General features: G+C 41.9%; 1 protein-coding gene across 1 annotated transcript in view; it reads right to left on the reverse strand.

Moving 5' to 3' along the window:
* Positions 1-21451, reverse strand: part of DCAF5 (DDB1 and CUL4 associated factor 5) — a 102935-nt gene that overhangs the window by 33739 nt on the left and 47745 nt on the right. The window contains exon 6 of the mRNA XM_074955539.1: positions 7823-8036. Coding sequence (XP_074811640.1) covers positions 7823-8036 — 214 coding nt within the window. The remainder of the gene's footprint in view (positions 1-7822; positions 8037-21451) is intronic.

Raw genomic sequence — 21451 nt, forward strand, 5'->3', positions numbered from 1 at the left:
ATGCAACACAGCTATTCTGCCTTTCTAAATTCACAATCTAAATGCCCCCAATCTACTGTATAAGTTTGCCTTGTGTCCTAAAATTGTTTTTAAGTTTGGTTAATGTTGAAAACCAATTCCATTAACATGGCTGTGCCACAGGTGTGGACAAGGCACAAGACACACTGAAAATCATTCAGGCCTATGTAGTGTGACCAAGAGGATTGAGAGAGATTTTCAACACACAAATTTGACTATGATTAGGCTGCTGGTGCACAAGACCCACTAATCATAATGCTGGCCAATATAGTCTTATTGTGTCCTTGTACCCCCTCGATTTGTTATCTTGTTTCATACTTAGATTGTAAACTTTTAGGACATGAACCATGTTTTTGTTCCGTGTTTGTACAGTGCCCAGCACATTGGGGCTCCTAAATGTTATGGTAATAACAAAAACAGTGGCTTAAAACAAAAAAGTTATCCTTTTTCACCCTAACCAGCACAATTCTATTAACCTGAAACTGTTTTCCAGGCTGGTTCTTTAAATTACTTAACATGGCTCAAACTGTAGCATAAACAGGACTTAAAACCGCCCCTCATCCTCAAGAAGCAAATCAAGGGAAGAGAAGAATCTTCTCCATTTATAACATTTACATAAATGTTTACACAGCATACACTGTTTGTCCAATTACAGCTGTTGGAGAAGGAAACAGTCATCAGCTACTGTTGTTAACCATGTGCTGATCAACTTACAGAGATCCCCAAAGGCTTTCTCTGCAGTAATTGATTGATTGTTGCCCAGGAAGAGAAATGCTGGGCTAATGAACTATACTGACTAGACAAGAAAAGCCAGATGGCTGTGTAACAGAGACTAAAGAACTGCACTGAAAATTCAAATCAAACCACTACTCCCACCCCCAACACACACCCCAATCTTAAAAGCAACTGAGTGTCCAAGGGGCAATTTTAAAGACCGGTCATACAAAACTGTCATCAAAACCTATCAATCAATATTTTGCAAACTCACTGCATAGTAAAACTGAATTTTTAAATCACCAGGAGAAGTAACTGAAAGTCTATGATTGCATATTTCTGCAGCAAGGAAAATATTCCCACTACGTCCCAAAGAAAACAAAGAAGAAGTTTCTATGCATGCGGAAAGGAAGAAGGGTAGATGTAGACTATTTCTGAACATTGCTATAGCTGCAGGCATCCTGCATGCTTTTCCTGCTCTCTTGAACCCATTGAATAGAAAATTCTATTAATTATGAGAATACAAAATTCCTAGCCTTCTTATCACTATCCATCTAGAAAAGAGCATATTTTAAGCTTGGTTCTGAACACAGTTTGTCCTTGTCTACACTTGCAGTTAAACAGCATTCAGTACCAGTTCAGCTGCACCCATCCGCTGGCCCCTATTTTGTTAGCAACAGGTAATTTTTTTTTTTTAAAAAAAAAAAGCATAGACCAGACCACACCCATCATCCTGAAGAGAGAAGTCCTGACACTGCAGATTTCCTAAAGTGCACATAAAAGGAGCCCCAATTCTGCAAACCTCTGAAAGTGCATGAAATCAGGGCTCCTTGCCTGCAGAGCCTAAAAGGAGTGAAGGAGTACAGCTCCTTTTGTGCTGACCTCAATGTCCCGAGGACTAAGGCTCTCCTAAGGTCTTCAGGAAATGAGGGAGAAGAAATGTACAGGGCAGGAGGGTTGGGGGGAGATGAGGGGGAGTCAGCAGAATCAAAGGGGGGTGTTCTCTATCACTTCTGCTGCAACTCAGATCCCATGAAGTCTCTTTTGGGATGGGATGGGAGGAGGGGAAGGAGAGACAAACACTGAAAGTGATGTTTGGCTATGGAATTGGGTTTCTTCAGCTTCTATATACAAAGCTCAGTTCCAACTGCATTCTTTAAAAAAAGAATCAAAGATGACCAGCCATTCAGCAAGCTAACTGACAGACACCAATTTTATCTCTGTAAAATATAGTAAGACGCTAAATTCCTTTTTATGTAAGCTTGTCCAAAACCCCCCCAAAAACATATTTGCACATGAGTCCTTTACATTTCAAGACCTGACACTGCAAGAGAAATTAGTTGCCATGAGCTATCATTCATACTCCGGCATCCTTTTGCACAGGAAAAGCATACATGTACTCTTTAGAGAGGAAAAGCTCCCCTTTAATTTTTAAAGAATTAGACACTGATAAGTACCACTGCCTGAAAAATGTCCTTTTAACTAGAATGAATGCAGGATAGTACAACAAAAGTTAGATTTCTATACCACGGCAACACCCTCCCCCCCCCCCCCCGCCCCATTTATGGGGCTTAGCAACCATATAACTAATCCTGTTTGGGAGAGAGCAGTGCTGATATTTTGATTAGCTGATGGGCACAAATCATATTATCCATCACCAGAGTTTAGTGTGCAGAGTTAAACGTAATGAAAGCTGTAACTTTATAGGGAGTCTGAACAGTCTGCAGTGCAGCAAGTGGTGCATTCCTGAAACTCCCCTCCAGTGTAATGTCAACAGAAGAGGCTGAGTGGTGATGTAATGTCTGAGGGCATGCCATAGATTCAAGACACTTTTTGTTCTATTCACAGGATACAAATTAACCCTTTTATTGAAGCAAGCAACAACCAGCTGTATTTTACTACCACAGGCCCTGGAGTGGTTCAAAATATATATAGTGTGAAATAAAAGCTGGTTATTGGCATTCTGTTCATTTGCACCACATATTGTAGCTGGGAATCATGAGCAGGAAGTTTATCTATCTTCAGGTTTTATACCACTGCCCAACATGAAGATACAAATACCTTCCATTAAGTGTATATGTACTTGGACAAATTGTGCTCTTCATTTAAACCCAGGCAGTCCCTCTAAAGTTGATAGGGTGCATTGGTGTAACTAAGGCCAAAGTTGGGCCTATTCAGTCTGCCTTCCCAACACCCCTTATTTTCTTCTATGGGTGTGTGAGCAGCTAGGCTGGGCTGAGTTGAGCTCCTAATTAAGGCAAACAAGACACTATATCGTGTTTATTCACTGATCAAGATCAGAGCTCCTGTAAAAGGAAGAGGCGAGGCTTCTTAGTAAGTGGCACATGAACAGTATATTCATATTTAATAACTAGGACAAGGGCAGAATTTTGTGTGGATCCAAATAATAAAAGTTTTCAGTCAGACTTTAGTCATCATAAGAACCTAGGTATTTGCAGAAGAGTAATATACCACTCAACATGAGTAAGGGTAGCAGAATCTGGCCCTAATATCATCATCAGTTATAATCCAAACAAATAGAAATTCATTATGGATTGATTAAAAAAAAAAAAAAAAAAAAAAAAAAAAAACTAAAAAGAATGCAGATATTTGGTGCAAACTAAATTGAGGGTCTGGCATTTCTGGGAAAAATCTTTCATATTCTGTTTATTATTTCAACAGGTTCATAAGGATAATGGTTATGTTAGTGTTCAGACTTGAATGATTCAGATGCTTTCATAGGAACACAAAGGCCTGTTTCCAAGGACATAGAAAGAAGCACGGCTAGCTAACCTGTACCCAACAAAAGGGATATGTTCTTGTCACAGCCTATGTGCCCAAAATATCTGTAAGTCCAGTAGGAATGCAAACCTGAAGCACTTTTATAACATTTCTCTCAATTTCATTAATGATTGAGATTCAGTTTATATTTTGTATGATTTTTAGTTCAGCAATTTCATAGTGAGGCTAAAGAATGAACATTTCCACTTTTTACAGCTTCAGAGAACAATGATACTAACTCATCGACATTAGGCTTCTATTTCACTAGCAGCAGGTTTGCTTTAATACCATTTGCCTGCATGCAAATCACTTACAGCAGGTTCCCATTCTCAATGACAAATATTAAAGCATTTTCTATCCCTGTTCCACGGGATGGTTAACAGAGTCTATCGGGGGGGAAGGGGGGGAGGGAGGGGATTCCAGAGCACAAAACCCTATAAAGACATAAACACAAGAACACCTGTAGAGACTGATGGCCATAAAACTCGCTAACAGTTTCAATCTTCATCACTGTCTGGACAAAGAATCATCTACAAGTTCTGTTAACAAAAACTACATTCTTAGCAATGTTGGTTATTTAGGACTTTTGCTGTACAATGAAAAGTGTATTTTATACTCTCTAGTGGGAATTAACCTTTATATTCAGCTATCAGCCTAATATATCTGTAAAACTAAGCTAACTAGCGAATAATATAAAGGGGGGGACAAAGACATGGAAATCTACCTCTTCCCCCAGCTCTAAACATGCAATAAATTTGCTATCCAGGAAATTTACTTTTCCTCCTCCTCCTGGTTTTGCATGATCATTTGCTAATATATTTATGACTTGTTCCGTACCTCATGCTTCATCTTTGAGACCCCCTTAAAATGGTCTCTTTCCTGCCCCAGCTCCCAAAGACGAAATAAAATGAATCATAGAATATTAGGGTTGGAAGAGACCTCAGGCGGTCATCTAGTCCAACCCCCTGCACAAAGCAGGACCAAACCCCAATTTTTGCCCCAGATCTCTAAATGGCCCCCTCAAGGATTGAACTCACAACCCTGGGTTTAGCAGGCCAATGCTCAAACCACTGACCTATCCCTTCCTCCCTCTCCTTTCTTCCTTTTGTCAGGATCCTGAACTCAACCATCTCATTGTCACTGCTGCCTAGGTTGCTACCCACTTCTACTTCCCCCTACCAATTCTTCCCTGTTTGTAAGCAGCAGGTCAAGAGGAGCACAGCCCCTAGTTGGTTCCTCCAACACATGTACCAGGAAGTTGTCCTCAACACTCTCCAAAAACATCCTGGATTGTCTGTGCATTGCTGTATTGCACTAGTTAGTGGATAGCACTCATTTCTCAAGTACAGCCCTCTCAACACAACCCCCATCCAAGGGTGAAAGTAAGTTAAAGGACTTACCAGTTCACCGGAGTCCTGAGCAGGGGGCATGGCCTCAACCGGAAGAGGCGTGGCCTTAAATCCCCAGGCCCTTTAAATCTTGGGCCTGGGGCTCCAGCTGAGGTAGTGGCGGCTGGGAGCCCTGGGCCCTTTAAATCACCCCTGAGCTACCAGCTGCAGAGGCGGCTGGGAGCCCTGGGGTTCGGGGGCAATTTAAAGGGCCCAGGGCTCCAGCTGCCACTACTGCAGTGGAGCCCGGGGCCCTTTAAATCACTGAGGAGCCCTGGGGACTCCCGGCTGCCACCGCTACCCCGGGGCTCTGGCAGAGCTTTAAAGGGCCTGGGGCTCCGCTGTGGTAGCGGTTGCCGGAGCCCCGAGACCTTTAAATCCCCGCCTGAGCCCTGCTGCCCGAGCCCTGGGGTAGCGGCAGCCGGGCTCCGTCTGGGATTTAAAGGGCTCCAGCTGCCACTACTACCCCGGCCCTTTAAATCCCCTCCGGAGCCCCACCGCCACTACCTGAGGGCTTCGGCAGCAGGGCTCCGGAGGGGATTTAAAGGGCCGGGGCGGTAGCGGTGGCTGGAGCTCCGGGGCCCTTTAAATCCCCACCGGAGCCCCGCTGCTGCTACCCCAGGGCTTTAAATTGCCGTCTGGGAAAGCCGGTGCCGGTATGCTGTACCAGGGCGTACCAGCTTACTTTCACTTCTGCCCCCATCCCACGCCCTATTGAGGTATGCCTTTGGTAACCACATGTTTTCCATTTAGGAGTATAACTTTTAAATCAAATAGAACTCTGTCAGGTGGTCTCAACTTTTATATAAAACTCCATATTTTTAATTGAAAATTAGAATAGAATATAAAGTATTAATCACTAGGTCCAATGTAAAATATTAAATCTTGAGTTACTTCCTTAAGATGTCTTGAACATAAAATTAAAACGAGGACTGAATCATACATAGTCTGCTTAGCACATACCAGGAGACAAGAAATGAGAGCTGCAGCCAGAGAAAGCCTATCTTAAGCGACACTCACAAATTGAACATCCCTTTTATTTCCAAACCCTTCCTCCCATCTTCCTACTTCCAAAACAACCCTCAGATACTACAGTAATGGGATGCAGCATAACACTCGAAGATAAACAGATGGGAGCAAATTTCCAAGCTCTTTTTCTGTAAATTCTGTAATTTTTCTGGGTTTCATGACTGGACACATCACACAAAGAAACAAAAACAAAGAACTCCAACACACCCGCCAAAGTACAGAATTTGCTTTACAAAGAGCTGCAGAAGTCTCTTGTCCTGTATCCCTTGTGGATTTGGATGCAGGTTCCAGCTCTTATCTTCATGTCTAGATATGCCCCACCAGGATGCAATTCCTGTTGGAAGTGACAGCCCTATCGTTGGAAGTGACAGCCCCTACATGTCCAATTCCTATCACTGGATATTTTAAAACGTATCCAGTTACTTCTAACTATTGCTGTGTAGTTTCTTGAACTTTCATATTCTAATTAATTATTTTTGTAGTCCTCTAAATCAGTGGTGAAAAAAAAGTCATTGCAGTTTTCCTTTAGTTTGGTTGACTGGTGTACTAGGTACAAGCAAACACATGATTAGTATGCCCTGTTATACTTGACATTTCTGCAGTTAACAGACTTCCCCACACCAAAGATTAAGTTACATGTACATGTTTTGCCACCAGTGAAAGGTTTCCAGTGAACACCCTAAAAAAGTTTGCCATTTTGGAGGACTGCCCCAATGGTCTCTTGATGATGTTCCATATTATGTCTCAGCTTCCCTCTTTCCTTCCCTGCTCTAAGTTTCATCAGGAAGTGCATCCCCCATTGCTCAGAGATTCCATATTGTATGTAACGCTTATACACCAGCTTCCTAACTGATCCAGATAACCTGTCTATCTGTCGGGTTTTTCAAAAGGCAAAGAACAGGCCCAGTGAAGAATGCCCACACTCTTCCCATAAAGTAATGAAGTTTAAAAAGCTAAAGGTCGATCTGGGTCCTGAGTCAGAGAGAAGGCAAACATCTTCTACAGAGCTCATGTAGTTCTACTCTGACCTCTAGAGGAAAAAGCTACTGTCATGTTTAGGTTTGTTCCATTATGGACCCATAAGTAGTGGCATGCTTCCAAAAAGGGTTAATTTGCTTCTGCAATATATTTCTTTGCCCTTTTTAAGTTTCCTTGGGGCAAACTCCTCTAATTTTTAGATTGCCTTCAGTACTGCTTCTGTGACTCTGATTAGAAATGCACAAACATACCTACTCCCTGTGCTTCTTAGGCACATCCACTTACTTCAGTAACAAAAATATGTTTTCATGCCTGAGCCCTTATAGTTACAAGAGACTCTATTCTATCTCCTGCATAGGAAACATATGTTCTGATTCCAGAATCTTTATTATTGATATCAGGGGAAATCTCACATGCTGGGCAGGTTTTATGGTTCCAGTAGTTGTAAAAATTTGTTTTTACTTGTAAAATAATAAATTTGACATGTAAGTTGAGCAAGAAGAATTTTAAATACCCACAATGTTTGATTTTACAGGCCTGTTTCTCCTGGCTTTAAATAATAATAATTACATGAAAGTAAGTTTATTTTTCTGACCTAGACAATATTGTCTAATACACAGGTCTGAAAACTGATCAAATGGGCCTTTCAGAGAGCTAATTTTCTAATTTTAGATTACTTTATTCAGATGTAGAATTTACCATACACCTTGGTGTGCATTAGTTTTCACTTAATTTCTTCCTGTTGCAATACTACACAATCTTAAGGCCACCCGCCTCCCCGTGTGTTCTGGGTTCAGTAATATCCCCCAAATCAGAGAAGGCTCTTAAAGTGGTTTTCAAATGCTCATGAAAGCCTCTACTTTTGCACAGAGTAATTAGCACATGAGCTTGGGAGGGCACCACTTGCCCATTACCTGGTCACGGTCGCCTGCAAAACAGCAGCTCTTCATGGTACAGGAGTTGAAGTAACCTTGGTTGTCAAACTGGAAGACAGGCAGTCGGGAGTGGATATCGTAGAGCACTGGTGGAAGACGCCGACGCAGTGCCAGCAGCTGGGTACCATTGCTGTTGAATCGGACACTCATGGCACTTTGAAGGGACAGATTTCCACCATAGCGGAGCAGTGAACTAGGAAAGGGGAGAGAGAACAAGTCAGGCAGGCTGCCTGAGATTTAAAGTTTATATAAGAGCATCAACTGTGTTTCACTTTTTAAAATACATATGTGATCTCCCAGTGTAGGTTATCAGAGTTTTAAAGAGAAGAGGAAATTCTGCAGAATGATCTTTGCTCCAGGTGTCGTCATTTTCATTATGCTGCCATATAAACAATTTTATACATCTGAATAAAGTCTCTCTCTGCCCCATTTCTGCAAAAGAACATTCAAAGCACCCATTCCCAAGCAAATTTGATTCAAAGCTTGAATGACAAGCTATCAAAAGTGCTCAGTTTAGAAAGGTGTCTGGAGATAGAGGCTAGTGCGGTTTGCTTAATTGACAGAGATTTTATTCTCTACCCTCCCACCACGTGCAGCAGATAGAATTCCCTGCATGGGGACAAATTCTAAGACACAGGTGATTACAATTGTTAAAAAACCAACCCACTGTTGTTGTAGGGTTGGGCTATTTGCATTTTTGACTAACCCTGCCAGCACTCAGATCTTTTGGTTCATCCGGTGCCCTAACTATTGTGGGCTAATCCCTTTTTGCTATCATGTTGATGGAGGATGGAGGCTGCAGCTCTTTATCCACAAGTAGATGATCAGACCATTCCCTCATTCCAGCTTCCATTTACAGTTTCCATCTCTACAGCACATCAGGTAATGCTAGTGGGGACAATCAGCTCCAGGCATCTTAAATAAAAGACTACTTTAATATTAAGTTATTATGAAAAAGCATAAGATAAGAGTTAGCCAATCTCAAACATGTCACCTACAAATACTGCTAAGTAGGCAAAGTTTATATTCCATATGACACGATTGCCTAAAATTCTTACACGGTAGAAGTCCATAGCCTCACCCAGCACGCTGATCACAACCAGTGTACTTATGTCAGCTCTTGGTCACGTGTCCAAGACAAAACTGAGTGTTGTGTGTCCCCAGACCCTAAAGATTCTTCTTTATAGGAAAACCAAGATCTTTGTCTCCCACAGGTGCCCAGGATAATAGAAACTTGGTTTGAGGCTTGGGTTCCTTTGTGCTTCCAAATGCATATTCACTCTATGGATGGGGAAAATCTTTTGTTTGCTCTGTGTCTGGTTTAAAGGGATTTAATGACTCCTACCACAACATCTGAGATGGACCTTTTGGTTCATGGGTTTGGGGGAGTCCCCACCAGATGATCTGTCCACCTTCAGTAGCTAACAGGCATGTGCGTGCAGATGTAACATTTTCAGAGGAAGTTGACTCATAGGTTTTAATGCATCATATTTTCAGATATAGTTCTCTTCCCAAGGCTTTTATAAAAGTGAGTCACTCCCCATGGAAGGGAATCTGCATTCCACAAAGGTTTAAGCATGTCTTGTTTCATGACATATACTGTAAAACTGAACAGATGCTTGCTCTTTAGTTAGAGTCAAGAAGAATCTATTAATGTACTTAAAATGGGCTCAGTTTTTTCCTCTCAGTGGTCAGAGCTGGATTTCCTTGAAGAAACTAGAGGCATTTTTCAAAAGTCCTATTACCTGACATTTTGTTTTCTGTCACCAATTACCTGACATTTTGTTTTCTGTCTTCCTGCCAGGACATGCCTGCATTGGACTCTTTGCTCTCCAACTCCCCACTACAAGGGTGATTTAATTAGATTACACGGCACACTCCCTGTACTATTCCACGAAGCCAAGCAGCAGGTGGTTGGGGAGTAAATTGGGGGTGGGGGGAGGGGGAAGAAGAGGTAAAAGCAGAGATGGCAGAAGGGAGTTGGTGCTTTATAGCAGAATGGGGACCATGTTTGATAATTGTATATAGAAAGTTTGATGGGGAAGGACAGGAGTATACATGGTAAGAGGAGAAATTTAATAGAAGACTCACATAGGGAAGGGTGAAGAAGAGGGTCTGATGGCTAAGGAAGCATCTGAGGTGTACATCATAGCAGGGAGTAGGTAGTGACATCTAAAATCTTGCATACTTTTTGATTCAATTGTCAACTTTCTAAATAGTGCTCAATATGTGGATGATATAAGCTCCTAAAGATTTTGCATAGCCTTGGCCCAAACTTATTGGGCAACTCCAAACCTACTAGAACCTTCCCAAGACAGTAAAAGGCGACATCGGGGGGAGGGGGGAAAGAGGGGAAAGTACAATAAACCAAGTTTGGAATTTCTAGGTCTAAACTATTTTAAAGTTATTATGTGGCAAAAAGGTAAAAATGTTTGGTTTTTCAAAAACTGTCATAATTGTCACTTTTAGGTTTTGGGGCAGGGATAGTGTCTTTCTCCATCAGTTGTGAAGTACATAGCACATCTTTAGTGCTAATAATCTGACTAATCACCCACAAAACTTTCCCCAGTTAAAAGTTTCTTCTGGTAGAAAAGCGCGTGCGCACGCACACACACACACACTTCAGGTGGTCTAGTTTATAGTGCAAAGCTAGTTACAATCTTAACTACCTGGTGACTAACATGTCTCCCAATAATCTCACTTTTCAGTATTATGGCTGCCCCCTGAAGAAAGCTCATAAATGCATATTGAAAGTTTCTAATTCAAGATAAAAGAGCTCTTGCTTCTCAGACTTAGATTGTTGGGCTGAACAAAATAGGTACAAGTCTTCTTTTAAAACTTTGATGTTGGGAGATTAGAATTTTCCCTTGTATCATCTGAACTTGTACCATAAGGTGCCCCCAATGCCCAGTCCCACAAGGATACATTTGCAATACAAAACAAAATAGTAGCCATCACATACACAACACTTTGACATGTTTTACATATGCAAAAGATAATTAATGGGTAAAATGGACTACCAAATACAGCAAGAGAAGCTGCAGCCATGAATGTATTCAAAGGAGTTGGACAAACATTAAACCCTCTGTGCGCTAGGAGATGGAACATTTGTTTTAAAATAGTTTTCAAAACACAGCTCCCTCCCCCACAAACTTTAAACATTTAGCCAGCAGGAGTAGATCTAGCCAAATCGCAATAGCCACCAGATTTAGAAATAGTAATTCAGTCCTGTAGAAGCAGATGCCAAGTAGGCTTTCTGAATCGAATACTGCATACTGTTTGGTCCACAAACCTGTATTACATTTGGCTTGGGGGCATATGGGAAAGTGAGGAAAATGCATCTGCAGACTTCAGACAGGACTGCATTTTTTGCTATACACAGGGGCTTAAGGGGGGAAAACGAACATAACAGGGTACAAACCATAGCTAGGTAAGTGAATGGATCTAGAGAAGCTGTGCGGCACTCCTTGCAGCCTCAACTATAGATTCAAGCCTACTTCCCACAAATTACGTCCATTAGACTGGCAATTCTTTTAAGTGAAATTAGCAATGCGGTAGGGATTGCCTCCAACTTCACTGTACTAAGTCAAGCTTTACAACCCACCATCAGCGTGAGCCTACCAAATATCTGCTCACCAAGCGATGCTTAACTATTAAGTAGCTCTCAGAATAGATCTCGGTGGGAATTTGGGTAGCTTTTAATGCCCACCTAATTCTCTGCTGAGTCTGGACAAAGGAACTGAGAAATCCACCATCTGAAGTTCATTTCAACTTTGAAAAGTGACTATAAGAATAGCATCTTCTTACTCAATAAATCAGATTCTTAGCTATTTTATTTAGTGACTAAAAATAAAAGTTGTCACTGTTTTTAATCTTGAAAAGCCAACACAATGAAAAAAAGAGTAATGCACAAGTTGGAATACAATCGCATCTCAACTATGTTGTTCACTAAATTCCAAACACTTACACCTGTGCAAATCCACTGAGACAGCGGGGCACCCTAGAACCTTTACTACAGGTGACAGGGATATTGAAAAAAAAAACAAAACACAACTTGCCTCACAAACTCTGGGGTGAGTTTGCAGGACTGGCAGTTGGGGGGGGGGGGAATCTGTTTTTACTTGTATACTGTTACATTTGCCCTAGAGTTAGTGAGAGATATCAGTGTTTTAGCGTCACATTTCAGAAAGGAAATCTTAGAGAGGATTTTTTGAGGTTATCATCGCTGTTGTCGGGGGTGGGAGGAAAGAGTATGGCCATTCTGAATTTCCCTCACTTGTTTTTTATCATGTCACCTTCTCTGTAGCTAGAAGAGAAGACAAAAGTCTCTCCCCAATGAACAGATGACAATATATGCTCATGGGGCTTTTTATTCTTCCCCTGTGTGAGCCACCAAGTAATAGGAACATAAAACTTTAGTCACTTGTACTCAGTGAAGAGGTGTCACTTCCCTGATATGAAATTGAGGTATTCAATCAGTACAGGTTTTGGCTCATTTTAAGACTGCTTTCTCCTCCTCCCTTCCCCCCCATCACTTATACTCCCTCACAACTTTCCTTCACAGAGTAGTTCTCAGAGGTGGCATCCTCTTGCAGGAAGTGTTATTAGTATAACCAGGTAGAACCAACAAATATCCCTCAGAGAGATGAAGGCCATCACCAGTAACAAGATACCTAAAGTCAACTCTCAGAGATCATCATCTGTCATGGTAATACCAAGCACAACCAGAGCAACCACTGATGGAGCATGTCTGAGTGAGCAAGGGAACACTCACTTTCTGCCATAAGTATCACCCTCTTCACTCACTCATTCAGAACTATCCTGGCATTTTGTCTGCTTCCACTGCCAGCTGGGTGAACCAGATTTGGAATGCTGGCATTGCTGCACAGCTCTGGAAACAACAGTCAACGACAAACATACACTTGAGGTTTTTTTGGTGGTGGTAGTGGGTTTTGTAGAATTAAGAGAAAAATGTTCTGTCTATAGACTAAATCTAAGTCCTAACACATATATACTGGCATTGGGGGCAGGGTGAAGGAGAGAATGACAGAGTTATGTACAATATGGTCATTGCCATAACTGGACGCACTGTGTATGGGCAGCACTCATGTGTTAACCAAACATGGAGCTCAGATGAACAATATTAGGCTGTCAATCCAAGATCAGCACCATTAGTGCAAATAAATCAATTTTTGCTGGAAGCTGGGGGGGGGGGGAAGGGGTGGAAAGAGGGGAGAACCACAACAGCCAGTATTTGCATCAGCTCAAGGCTTCCTTTCCAGGGAAAGGGGTGGGGGGGGTGGGGGGGGGGAGAAAGAGAACCACTTATGCCTGAAACAAAAAATTTGCTTTTTAAAAAAGTGCTGTTTAAATAAACATGCCATTTTTTTTTTTTGAAAGATGGACATTTGGTGGGTCAGCATAAGCTTGCCTGAGTTCTTCATAAAGTTAGCTTTGCCACACTTAGTAGCCACTGATACACAGAGAACAGCATAGGACCTTGGGGGAAGTTTAAAACAAAAAGTGCACCAGGATAGCATTAGCGGAGCCATTCAATACACATTCCTTTTGATAAGCAACAAATGTTACACAACAAAATGGATTACAGTCAATGTCTTTAGGAAATGAGAGTCATTTGTGGGGGAGGAAAGGAAGGAAGGAAGGGAGAGAAAGTGTTGATAATCCCAAGCAGGGTTGTTTACAATATAATGTAATAAAGAAGATTGACCTTAAAAGGAAAAAAAACAAATTGAATGCTCGTAACTAATATGAAAACAAAATGTCTAATACACATGATCACATGCCATCAGGTTTGTCAGCATCTCTGTAACCACTAAACTGAGGTACTTCTAACAGTCCAAAAAAAGAATTTGTAATGGGATAAAACCTGGCAAAAAGAATTTAAGCCTGGGAAAACAGAGAAGAAGTTTTTAACAGATCAGCTAAGCTTTGAAAGAAGGTTGTTTTCAATACACAAAACAGGAAGTTCTTGTTTATTATGGATCACCCCCTACAGGGACTGAAAATATTGATGGTATAGAAGAAAACAAGACGACAGTCTTAGCTTTTGAGACCAGTGGACTTCTCTACTTTATTTACAAAGCCAAAACAAACCTGCTATACATCTAACCTGCTTTGAAAACATAAGCATGGCCATACTGAGTCAGACCAGTGGTTCATCTAGCCCAGTACTCAGTGGCCGGTACCAGATGCTTCAGAGGGCATAACTAAAACAGGGCAATTATCAAGTGATCTATATACTCTGTTGTCCAGTCCCAGCTTCTGGCAGCCAAAGGTTTAGGGACGCCGAGAGCATGGGGTTGCGTCCCTGACCGTCTTGGCTAATAGCCACTGATGGACCTATCTTTAATGAACTTATCTAGGTTTTTTTTTTTTTTTTTTTTTTTTTTTAAAACAGCTATACTTTTGGCCTTCGCAACATGCCCTTGTAACAAGTGTCACAGGATGACTGAGTAGTGTGAAGAAGTACATCCTTATGTTTGTTTTAAGCCTGCTATTAATTTCATTGGGTAACCCCTGGTTCTTGTGTTATATGAAGGGGTAAACACTTTCTTATTTACTTTCTCCACATCATTCATGATTTCACAAATCTAGCCTCCCCACCGTAGTTGTCTCTTTTCTAAAAGTCCCAGTGTTTTAAATCTCTGCTCATATGGAAGCTGATCCTGTCCCCTAATTTTTTTTTTTTTTGCCTTTCTCTGTAAATGTTTCCTAATTCTAATATATTTTTTTGAGATGGGGCGACCAGACCTGCATGCAATATTCCAGGTGAGGGCATACAATAGATTTAGATAGTAGCATTATGATATTTTCCCCCCTTATTATCGATCCCTTTTTTTCATGGTGCTAACAGTTTGCTTTTTTCACTGCTGTTGCACATTGAGCAGATGTTTTCAGAGAATTATCCATAATGACTCCAAGATCTCTTTCCTGAGTGGTAACAGCTAATTTAGGCCCCATCATTTTGAATATATAATTGAGATGACTTTTCCCCAATGTGTATTACTTCACATTTTTCAGCACTGAATTTCATCTGCTATTTGGGTGCCCAGTCACCCAGTTTTGTGAGATCCCTTTGTAACTCTTCACAATCAACTTTGAACTTAACTATCTTGAGTAGTTTTGTTTGCAGCTGCGAACTTTACCACCTCACTCTTTACCCCTTTTTCCAGATCATGTATGAATAGGTGGAACAGCACTGGTCCCAGTACAGAGCTTTGGGGGACCCCGCTATTTACCTCTCTCCATTCTGAGAGCCGACCATTTATTCCTACCTTTTGTTACCTTTGTTACCAGTTATTGATCCATGAGAGGACCTTCCCTCTTATCCCATGACTGCTTACTTGACTTAAGAGCCTCTGGTGTGGGACCTTGTCAAATGCTTTCTGAAAGTCCAAGAAAGCTACATCCACTGGATCACATTTGTCCATGTTTGTTGACAGCCTCAAAGAATTCTAGTAGATTGGTGAGGCATAATTTCCCTTTATAAAAGCCAGGTTGGCTCTTCCTCAACATATGGTCATCAGTGTCTGATCATTGCAACTATAGTAAAAAATGGAATTAATTTGCCTGATGATCAAGTTAGGCTTAAACAGCCTGTAATTGCCAGGATTGCCCCTGGAGCCTTTTTTTTAAAAATAGGCATTACATTAGCTGTCCTCCAGTTATCTGGTACAGGGACTGATTTAAGCAATAGGTTACAGACTACAATTAGTAGTTCTGCAATTTCATATCAGAGTTCCTTCAGCAGTCTTGGGTGAATACCATCTGGTCCTGGTGAATTATTACTGTTTAGTTTAACCAATTTCTTCCAAAACCTCCTGTACTGACACCCCAATGCGGGATAGTTCCTGAGATTTGCTACCTAAAAAGAACGTCTCAGCTGTGGAAATCTCTCACTCACATCCTCTGCAGTGAACAGCAATGCAAAGAATTCATTTATCTTCTCTGTAAAGGGCCTTATCTTCCTTGAGTGCTCCTTAAGTACTTCAAACCTCCAGGGACCCCACTGATTGGCAGGCTTCCTGCTTATGATGTACTTAGTTTTTGAGTCTTTTGCTAGTTGCTCTTCAAATTCTTTTTTGGCCTGCCTAATTATACCTGTACACTTAACTTGGCAGAGTTTATGCTACTTTCTATTTTCCTCAGTAGGATCTGATTTCCTATTTTTAATGGATGTCTTTTTGTCTAACTGCCTCTTACTCTGTTTAGCCATGGTAGCATTTTTCGGACTTTTTAAAATTTGGGGTATACATTTAGTTTGAGCCTCTACTACAGTGTTTTTAAGCAATTTCTATGCAGCTTGCAAGTGTTTCACTCTTGTGACTGTTCCTTTTAAATTTCCGTTTAATGAACTTCCTCATTTTTGTGTAGTTCCCCTTTTTGAAGTTAAGCTACTGAGGTTGGTTACTTTGGTATTCCCCCCACCCCGAGTTCTGTGGTCTCTTAATGCCTGTGAAACATAAAAAAGGGAGGTGAAAATAGCCCAGCAGCGCATACAGTAAAATTAATCTACACATACAAGATGTTCCTAAGAATTCTAATATAATTTAATAGTATGTGCACAATGTTCTGAAGGCCCTGTAGTATTTCTAATCATAGCAATACTTTGTACAGGTAATTCCTGTAGGATGATACTACCCAGAATCCTTCACAGGAAATTGGGAGTCTTTGTTTGGAGAGTGAAAAAACAAGTTTGGGCAAAATTAAGCTTCCAGGTCTGTCTTCCCGTATAAAAATTAACCCCACATAAGCACAATATACTACTTCCTCCCAGACTGGATAAAGCTTGGAGAAATTTAGGGTAAAACAGTACTGCCAATCTCAAACATTTAAAAAAAAAACAAAACCAAACATGTGCCCCCCTCACCCCACCAAAAACAAAATATGTTTAAAAATCATGAGGTTAAATTTTATATTTATAAAATCTGAGGGAGTGGGGGGGAGGGTTTGCTTTCTGGTTCTTGTAGTGTTCATTTAAGTCTCATTTTCAAGTTTTTCCTCCCCAACCAGGAAGGCTAAAAAACTTTCATTAAAACAAAACAAAAATAATTGACTTCAGGAGCTGGGACTTTAAAATGAATATCACAAGACTTACGATAAACTTGTAAGAGTTGGTAAAACTGGGTAAATATCAGGAAGCGTTTCCCTGGGTTAGAGCCAGGGCCGTCCCTAGCCATTTCGATGCCCTACGCAGCCCCCCACCTGTGGGGGTGGGGGCCGAGGCCGGCCTCCATGGGGGGGAGCAAGAGCAGGCTTGGGGGGCGGTTTCCTCCCTGTCCCCCCAGCATGAGCTGGCGGAGTGGAGCTGGTTGGGGCTGGGTTGCTCCACTTTCTGCCGCCTGGTGAGTGCAGGGCAGGGCCAACCCCTGCTGCAGTCCTCAGGGGAGTGGGAGTGGGGGCGGGGCTGGGGCAGGAAGAGGTGGAGCGGAGGCAGGGCTGGGGCGGAGAAGGGGCGGAGGCCATGGGGAAGAGGCAGAGCAGGGGCTGGAGCAGCACACAGCTGCGTAGGGCACCAGGAAATTTGGTGCCCCCAAAATTTCCTGATGCCCTATGCAGCTGCGTATTTCGCATATGGATAGGGACGGCCCTGGTTAGATCTGCCCCATCTAATTTGGCCATTGAATGCTGCCTTTGCCCTGCCAATGAATTCAGCCTTTCTAGACAGTTCACTTCTTTCACATATATCTTTGTGCCTTCTTCCATTTTGTCCTTTATTCATAGACAAAGCTACAGACTTTTGGGCTTGGGGGAGGAAGGGTGAAGAGGAAAGCATTAAAAAAAAAAAATTCTTCTTCAAACCCCTCCTTCAGACTCACCTCCACCATTATGCCTACAGAACACAGCCAGATGACAACAACTAGGCAGCTGAGTCAAGACTACTGCTGATTTTGCAAAATCATGCTTATTTTACTGTTAACTAATGCTTCTTCCATCCCCTCTCCATTTGCTTGTTTCATCCACCTGTTGAGACTTCTCATAAACCTGTCCCAGAGAGCTCAACCTCTGAATCATCTTCATGACATATCTGATAGCACCTAGCAGAATGGAGCCCTGATCCCTGCTTAGGTCCTCTAAGAGCCGCTGTAAATCTAAATAATAAGCGAGATCTACCAGACTGTAAAATGGTTTTTCAACAGAAACAGAAGACCCTTTGTTTGATTTAAAAAGCCAAGTGGAGAATTTAAAAAACAATCCTGCTATGACCACAGGGAATGGTCTGAATCACCTAATAGACCTCTTCCATCTCTAAATTCTCTGATTTAGGATTTTATTATTTAAATTGGTCAAAAGTAGCAGTTGTATGGTAAGGTGATGGTGTGTGAAGGGAATATATGTAAGTAGGATTCAAAGCAAAAACAAACAAACAGCAGATTCCACCAGATAACCAGACTGATGAGACACCAGATATGCCATAGGAAGGTGACCTTCAGACAAAAACAAAAGGCACAAATTATTGTTTCTGAAATGAAGCTGATTTAACATCAGTAAAAAGCAAGGTACACAGCTGCCAGGGAAGGCAATATGTTTGTCTGGAAAGGTAATTCATAATGAATTAAAAACTGCTGCACTTGAAAAGTGAATCTGTTACTATTACTTTACTTTAGCAGGTTTCAGAGTCACAGCTGTGTTAGTCTGTATTCGCAAAAAGAAAAGGAGTACTTGTGGCACCTTAGAGACTAACCAATTTATTTGAGCATAAGCTTTCGTGAGCTACAGCTCACTTCATCGGATGCATACTGTGGAAAGTGTAGAAGATCTTTTTATACACACAAAGCATGAAAAAATACCTCCCGCCACCCCACTCTCCTGCTGGTAATAGCTTATCTAAAGTGATCACTCTCCTTACAATGTGTATGATAATCAAGGTGGGGCATTTGCAGCACAAATCCAGGGTTTAACAAAAACGTCTGGGGAGGGGTAGGAAAAAACAAGGGGAAATAGGCTTGAATAGAGACTGGGAGTGGCTAAGTCATTATGCAAGGTAACCTAAGTTAATTGTATCAAATTTGCAAATGAATTCCAATTCAACAGTCTCTCGCTGGAGTCTGGATTTGAAGTTTTTTTGTTGTAATATCGCAACTTTCATGTCTGTAAGCGCGTGACCAGAGAGATTGAAGTGTTCTCCAACTGGTTTATGAATGTTATAATTCTTGACATCTGATTTGTGTCCATTTATTCTTTTACGTAGAGACTGTCCAGTTTGACCAATGTACATGGCAGAGGGGCATTGCTGGCACATGATGGCATATATCACATTGGTAGATGTGCAGGTGAACGAGCCTCTGATAGTGTGGCTGATGTTATTAGGCCCTGTGATGGTGTCCCCTGAATAGATATGTGGGCACAGTTGGCAACGGGCTTTGTTGCAAGGATAGGTTCCTGGGTTAATGGTTCTGTTGTGTGGTATGTGGTTGCTGGTGAGTATTTGCTTCAGGTTTGGGGGGCTGTCTGTAGGCAAGGACTGGCCTGTCTCCCAAGATTTGTGAGTGTGTTGGGTCATCCTTCAGGATAGGTTGTAGATCCTTAATAATGTGTTGGAGGGGTTTTAGTTGGGGGCTGAAGGTGACGGCTAGTGGCGTTCTGTTATTTTCTTTGTAGTAGGTGACTTCTGGGAACTCTTCTGGCTCTATCAATCTGTTTCTTCACTTCTGCAGGTGGGTATTGTAGTTGTAAGAATGCTTGATAGAGATCTTGTAGGTGTTTGTCTCTGTCTGAGGGGTTGGAGCAAATGCGGTTGTATCGCAGAGCTTGGCTGTAGACAATGGATTGTGTGGTGTGGTCAGGGTGAAAGCTGGAGGCATGTAGGTAGGAATAGCGGTCAGTAGGTTTCCGGTATAGGGTGGTGGTTATGTGACCATCGTTTATTAGCACTGTAGTGTCCAGGAAGTGGATCTCTTGAGTGGACTGGTCCAGCCTGAGGTTGATGGTGGGATGGGAATTGTTGAAATCATGGTGGAATTCCTCAAGGGCTTCTTTTCCATGGGTCCAGATGATGAAGATGTCATCAATATAGCGCAAGTAGAGTAGGGGTGTTAGGGGAAGAGAGCTGAGGAAGCGTTGTTCTAAGTCAGCCATAAAAATGTTGGCATACTGTGGGGCCATGCGGGTACCCATAGCAGTGCCGCTGATTTGAAGGTATACATTGTCCCCAAATGTAAAAATAGTTATGGGTGAGGACAAAGTCACAAAGTTCAGCCACCAGGTTTGCCGTGACATTATCGGGGATAGTGTTCTTGACGGCTTGTAGTCCATCTTCGTGTGGAATGTTGGTGTAGAGGGCTTCTACATCCATAGTGGCCAGGATGGTGTTATCAGGAAGATCACCGATGGATTGTAGTTTCCTCAGGAAGTCAGTGGTGTCTCAAAAGGTAGCTGGGAGTGCTGGTAGCATAGGGCCTGAGGAGGGAGTCTACAAGCAGTTGTGCCAGAGTCAGACTGCAAGACTATCATGATGTTCGACACTAGTACACACACACCAGGACTGACACTGCTAAGTAAATGAAAGAAAGTGCAGCCACACACCTCTTTGGCATCAAAAGTAATCACAACTTTCTTAAGTAACAGGTGGTGATTGATTTATTCTTTAAATCTGATTACGGAGGTTTTGCTGTTATATTAGTCCTTCCATTAGAGAGTCTCAAAGCAGAGATTTACAACCAGCCAGTTAAGCATCACATGCTTTCCTATAAATGGGTACACTGAGGTAGAGAGATTTGCTCAGCTGACAACATGACAGAGTTGAAAACAGAAGTCAGGGTTTCTGACTCCCAGTCTGTTATGGGAAGTTACTTTTATTCTCGGGGGGGGGAGGGGGGGGAGAGCCACTGGAGCAATGCATTAAACCACTGGAGCAATGCATTTTTCCAAAAGCTACCACCAAAGATTAGATGTGCATGTAAAACTTTAGGAAAGAGAAATGCTCGGCCCTGAAGAAAACAGGACTCTCCGGTCAAGTGGTGGATAAAGTCTGAATGAAATCACAATATCTTCAACAACTGATCCATTTCCAAAACAGTAATTATGCTGAAGGCTTTAACTCCCTCAAAAATAGAACTACCACCATACAAAAATCCTCATCCTACGAAATCTGGCATAGTACCAAAAAATCTCTCTAAATATCCTTTCATGCTCCCATTTATTGACTTTTCCATAAAGGAATTAGTGATGTAGTTTTCATGAAAGCTGCTATATAAAATGAAGCTGAGTAGTACTGAACCAAGGCAGGAAAATATGTATGCTGGAAAGGTCATACCTTTCACAAAGGCCTTGCACCTATTCACCGCCAACACTATTCTGGAATCAAAGCAGCAGTTAATATATAACTGCTGAAAGTGTTACAGGTACCCTTTCACAAAAGATATTCCTAGCACAGGTCACTACCATTGGTGTGGGACTGATTTGGCACTAGTAAGAGAAATAAAAGGAGAAGAGCCAATTACATGTGGTCACAGAGTGCATCCCTTTTCTTATGAGCATGCGCTTTGCTTCCCTTCCCAAACACACCTTACTCAGGTAATCCTTACTCAGCCCATCCCTCTGCCACTTTCCTCAAGCACATGAGAAATGAATGTACACAAGAGAAAC

The sequence above is a fragment of the Natator depressus genome, chromosome 6, assembly GCF_965152275.1.
Source record: "Natator depressus isolate rNatDep1 chromosome 6, rNatDep2.hap1, whole genome shotgun sequence".
NCBI lineage: Eukaryota > Metazoa > Chordata > Testudines > Cheloniidae > Natator > Natator depressus.